The sequence below is a fragment of the Sciurus carolinensis genome, chromosome 16 (genome assembly GCF_902686445.1).
Source record: "Sciurus carolinensis chromosome 16, mSciCar1.2, whole genome shotgun sequence".
NCBI lineage: Eukaryota > Metazoa > Chordata > Mammalia > Rodentia > Sciuridae > Sciurus > Sciurus carolinensis.
The window spans coordinates 46,073,630-46,078,598 of record NC_062228.1 but is presented as its reverse complement, the minus strand read 5'-3'; the positions used below and the strand labels follow the sequence as shown (position 1 = coordinate 46,078,598).

At 45.0% G+C, this 4,969-nt stretch overlaps 1 protein-coding gene across 1 annotated transcript; it reads right to left on the bottom strand.

Moving 5' to 3' along the window:
* Positions 1 to 562: 562 nt before the first annotated feature.
* Positions 563 to 1,411, bottom strand: LOC124967199 (F-box/SPRY domain-containing protein 1-like). Its single transcript, XM_047529294.1, has one exon. It carries the CDS (start codon positions 1,409 to 1,411, stop codon positions 563 to 565), a length of 849 nt encoding a protein of 282 aa, XP_047385250.1.
* Between the last annotated feature and the right edge of the window lie 3,558 nt (positions 1,412 to 4,969).

Genomic DNA, 4,969 nt, shown 5'->3' with positions numbered 1-4,969 from the left:
TTTTTTGACAGTTCTTTTTTACATATTGTATATACAAAACTTAAAATAGCTGCACAATTTTATTTCTCATTGTTAGAGAAGTGCAGTCCAGGCAGACCATGCTTCTCAATATATTAAAAATATTAACTAAAACCCAACCTGTTTCATACTTTTCTAATAGTCAAGCTGGCTGGATAAAAAGGGACTGGAGAAAGAACAGGATGTTGTAAGATGGGATTAATTCTTCACAAACACATTACTTAAAAATCCTTATCCTTTTATGGTGTCCCTAAAATCTCACCTTTAAAGTTGGAAATAACACATTGCTAACAGAGACAAATCTGTTGCAACATGCATATGTCAACTGCCCACTCAACCAACTGCAACCCTGAGGATTTTTCTGGCCCAGTGGAAAGAGGAAACACTAAGATAATCTGTTATAGAGTTGCTTCTCCAGTTTACAACTTCATGTGTTTTTCCAGATGTTTCTTGGACATGCACATATGACACTGTCACTTCATGATTCTACTTTCCACAAGTAGATCTCTTCTCCAGTCTGTCTTTCATCCAAACAAAGCCACTGTCATCCATCCAAGGGTTTTCCAAGGTAAACCAAAGTCACTTCTGTGTTGCCATTTACAGCAGAAACTGCTGGATATAAGCAGGTCTTTGGAAGTTCTCTAAAGGCAACCACCAGGAATTCATATCCACGTTCAGAAGCTAAAGTTTTATCTTCCATGTCCAAGATGACTCGAATTCTTTCTCCTATCTGGTATTTTGGTGCATTGTTGCATTGTGGAAAACTGCCATTGACGTCCCCATTATGTAGTAGGTTATTGTCCACCAGATTCCAGCCCCAGCTCTGTTCATCACTGCCCAGTAATACCACATAACCTTGGCACTGCATGGGGGCTCGTTTTGTGGCAATTCCAATCACTGCCACAGTGCCCAGAGGGCCCTCCCACCACACTTCCCACGCATGGTGACCCTCACTGAAACCAATCTTGGTCCTTGCACCATCAGTGCTCTGAGCGATAGGGTTTTGATGCGAAGTAAAGCCATTCTTCTTAATATAGACGTTCCTGGAGCAGTCATTAGTGCTGAAGGCATGCTGGAAAGCACGTACCTTGGCCTTGTAGCTGGGTAGGTTGCAGAGGATGTGCGTGCACAGAGCCTCTCCTGCCAAGCTGCGGGCGCACAGGCTCTGCCACACCTCGCTGTTCTCATCGCCCTGTAGGCTGCAGTACCAGTGCTTACACACCAGGGTGCAGCTCTGCAGCTCCAACAGCTCCAGGTAGGAAAACACCAACTCCAGGACCCGACTGGGCAGCCAGGCCCGGATCCCTGCGGACCCGGAGTCATCGTCCGCGCCGCCACCGCTACAGCCGGCAACGACCAAGGCTGCCCTAGCCCCAAGGCCCGGCGCCGCCATCACTTCACCAGCCCGCCAGTGGGCCGCCGCTTCCGCCGCTTCCCCCCACCTCCCCGCCAGTCTCTTCACGGGAGGCCAAGCCTTGCCTTGAGACCAGAGCCTACCCTGGGACTCTTAATACTAATATGATATCAATACTGTGACCCTGTGGCCTTTAATAATAATATCGTATCCATGCCATAGAATTGAAACTCTTATAATTTCTGCTCTGTGGCCTTTAATACTATATGATAGCCATAATATAGCATTGAAAACTGGTTTAATAGCCATGCTATGACCTTTCATGGTAATATGATATCCATGTATAGCATCCAAAACTAATAAAATAGCTGCCTGTGACCTTCATTACTTACATGCTATTCAGACTACAGTATTTAGAACTAATGAAAGAGCTTCCATGTGACCTTTACAAGTAGTAAAACATCCATACTATAGTAACTAAAACTAATAAAGTGGCTACCTTCTGGGCCACATCCTATCAGAATTAAACCGATACATTAACTTCCCTGTGACCTTTAATATTAATATGCTATACATACTATGGCATGTAAAACTAATATAATATCTGCACTGCAGACTGCAATACTGATGTCCATTGTATATCATCTGGGTTCCAGGGCTGAAACCCAGAGCAGCCTCGGAGAACCTGGGCCCTGTGTCACCACCTCAGGTGAGAAGGATCCTGAGTGGACACCAATTCTGTGTGGCCAGCTCTCAAGAAAACTGTGTTAAGGAGGGTCAAAGACCATCAGGGATGACCAAGTCTTCCAGTGGATGGGGCAGAGAGTCACCCACATGAGGACTGAAGCACCCTGATTTTCATGGGGATTGTACTGGTGTTTGCAGACCTGGAATTCCTTGAGCTCCAACCTAGGTCTGCACAACACCACCAGAATCTCAGCTGCCAGAACTCCAGTACACACTGGATCCAAAGACTTGGAGATAAGGAGGGCAACAACCAGGCCTCACTTACCTGAACAGCCCCTTCAGAGCCAGGCTGAGGCCTCCCTACCTCACCTCCTGAAGTCATGGTGATGCCTAGGTCAGCTTGTCCACCCTCAGCAACCATCCATTCTTTATTCTAGAATGTCTACCTCCCAGCAGAACATATAACAGGCTCTCTCCTTGGAGACATGAAGGCCCAGTCAGCAACTTCCCGATCCCCCAAGTAGGGCCTGCAAAGGCACTGGAAAGCAAAACAGGCCAGGGAGGAAATTGCGGTTGTCCCCAGTCTGCCCAGCAGTCCCTGGCTTCTCACTGACTCTCCTCACCACCGGCCTCCCCTCTTCCTACTCTTGGGGAGGGAAGTGTGTAGTCTCCCCACTTGCTGCTGCCCTGGGGATAGACTGGGGTCCCTCAGACTTACCAGTACCTCCTTACTAACAAAGATGGCCTCTTCTGCAACCATGCCCCTCACTCCACCCAACATGGGGATGTAGCCTGGGATGACTGGAATCTGCAGCCATCTCCCAAACAAGGTCGACCCTCAACCAAGGACAATTGTTAGGATTGCATTTGTCCCATCATCCCAGAGGTGGGACATATCTAAAAATTTAAATTGAAGAAGAAATAAAACCCTTGTGATAAATTCAAAATGTCATTTGAGTTTTTATTATGTTCACAGAATTGGAAACTTCTTTGGTTAAAGGCAATTTCCAACCTTCACTGCATGTGGAAAAATCAATGCTGAGCTCAGCCTTCAGCCAGTATGCACTCCTCTTCTCTCCAAGAGCTGGGGAACTCTCTGATCATGAGGACCAACCAGTGAGGCACTTCAGGTGTCAGCAGTGACAGACAGGGGAGTCCACTGAGCTCATGGTTGGTGGGAGCATAAAACCTCCCCTAGCACACTGTCTGTGAACACCAAGAGCTGATGTTCAGGTCCCTAGCTTCAGCCATGATGCACAGATGGGTGGTGGTGGGGGTGGCTTATGTGTGTGCAGGTGCCCTCTGAACACACCTCTGGGAGGCAGCACTTCCTGGGACGTTGACAGCAGATTCCCTCAGGATGGCTTCCCAATGCACCCACTCAGGGACACAGCCCCACCTAATCTAGCTCCAGCAGGGAGACAGAAACTGTTCCCAGCATCAGACACAGTCTCTAATGGGAAAAATTCTCTATCTCTAGTGGCCCTTGGTGAGTCTTTCATCAGGTACAAAGTCCCTTTAGCCTGTGACCTAGCAATGAGCTCAGTGTGAGGTTCAGCAAGCCATGCACAATATTGTGGGTTCATTTATTGTAAGCCAATGGGCACACAGAGAGTATCCAGGGCTTGTGAAACAAGTCAGTAACATCGTGACCTTGTCTTGGATCATATACGATTCTCTAAGGGACAGAGGGCAACACTGTGGGAGGGTTTGTGGACACCATTCTTTAGGTAGTTTATTATTAGGGGTAAATACAGGAGCCCAGCAAGGAGTATCTTGCACCAATTGTGCTTTAGAGCAGAAGGCTTGGCTGTGGGTCAGGGGAACACAAACGTGTCAACTGCACTTTGTCTTGAAGTTCCTGTCCTGGTCTGCCTGGTCTGGAGGCCCCAGGGCCATTTGTGCTGGAGAGGGGCAAGTGGATCCAAAGCAATCCTATGTCCAGCAGGCCTGGTTGCTCTGGCATTCTTTATAGATTCCACAAATGAACAAATCATATTCAAAGAATAGCAAAGCAAATGAGAAACAGGAGTGTCTAATGACTTAAACATTAGAATGAAATCAAAGTGGAAGTAATAAACATCACTTTAATCTGGAATATAAATGGTTTCAATTCTCCAATTAAAAGACACATGCTGACAGAATGCATTAGAAAATAAAACCCAACTATGTATTGTTTGCAAGGGATGAACTTAACAGGCAAGGAGAGTCACAGGCTGAAAATGAAAGAATGGAAATTTATATACCATGTGAAGGGAACCCCAAAGGAGCACGAGTACCTACTCTCCTATCTGACAAGTATACTTCAAAGCAATATTAAACACAAGAGTCAAGGAAGGTCATTTCATACAGTACAGGGAAAAATACAACCCAAAGATATAATGATGAGAAATATTTATGGCTCACACATGGGTGTAACTAATTACCTAAAAGAGACTTGGCTTGAATCACAGCCTCAGACAGATCCCAGTTCAATACCAGTGGGCAATTTTAGCACATGTCTTTCACCAATAACTGGGCATCCAGAAATAATACAGGAAAGACACTCTGCACCTGAAAAATATAGTAAATCAACAGGATTTAACAGACATCTAAAAAATATTTCATTGAAAAAATGCTGAAAACACTGACTTCTCAGAAGTTCAGTGAATCTTCTCCAAAGCAGACCATATTTTAGGTCATAAGGCAACACTTAGGAAATATGAAAATATTGATGGAATTTCTTATATATTATCACATCATAATGGTATGAAATTATAATTTAACATGAATAAACAACTTTGGAACACACTTTTAATTAATAAATGGGTGATATAAGAAATCAAAGAAAAAATTTAAACATTCTTAGACTCAATTGAGATTAATTATACAACATATCAGACCCTCTGGCACATTGTGGTGGCAGTTCAA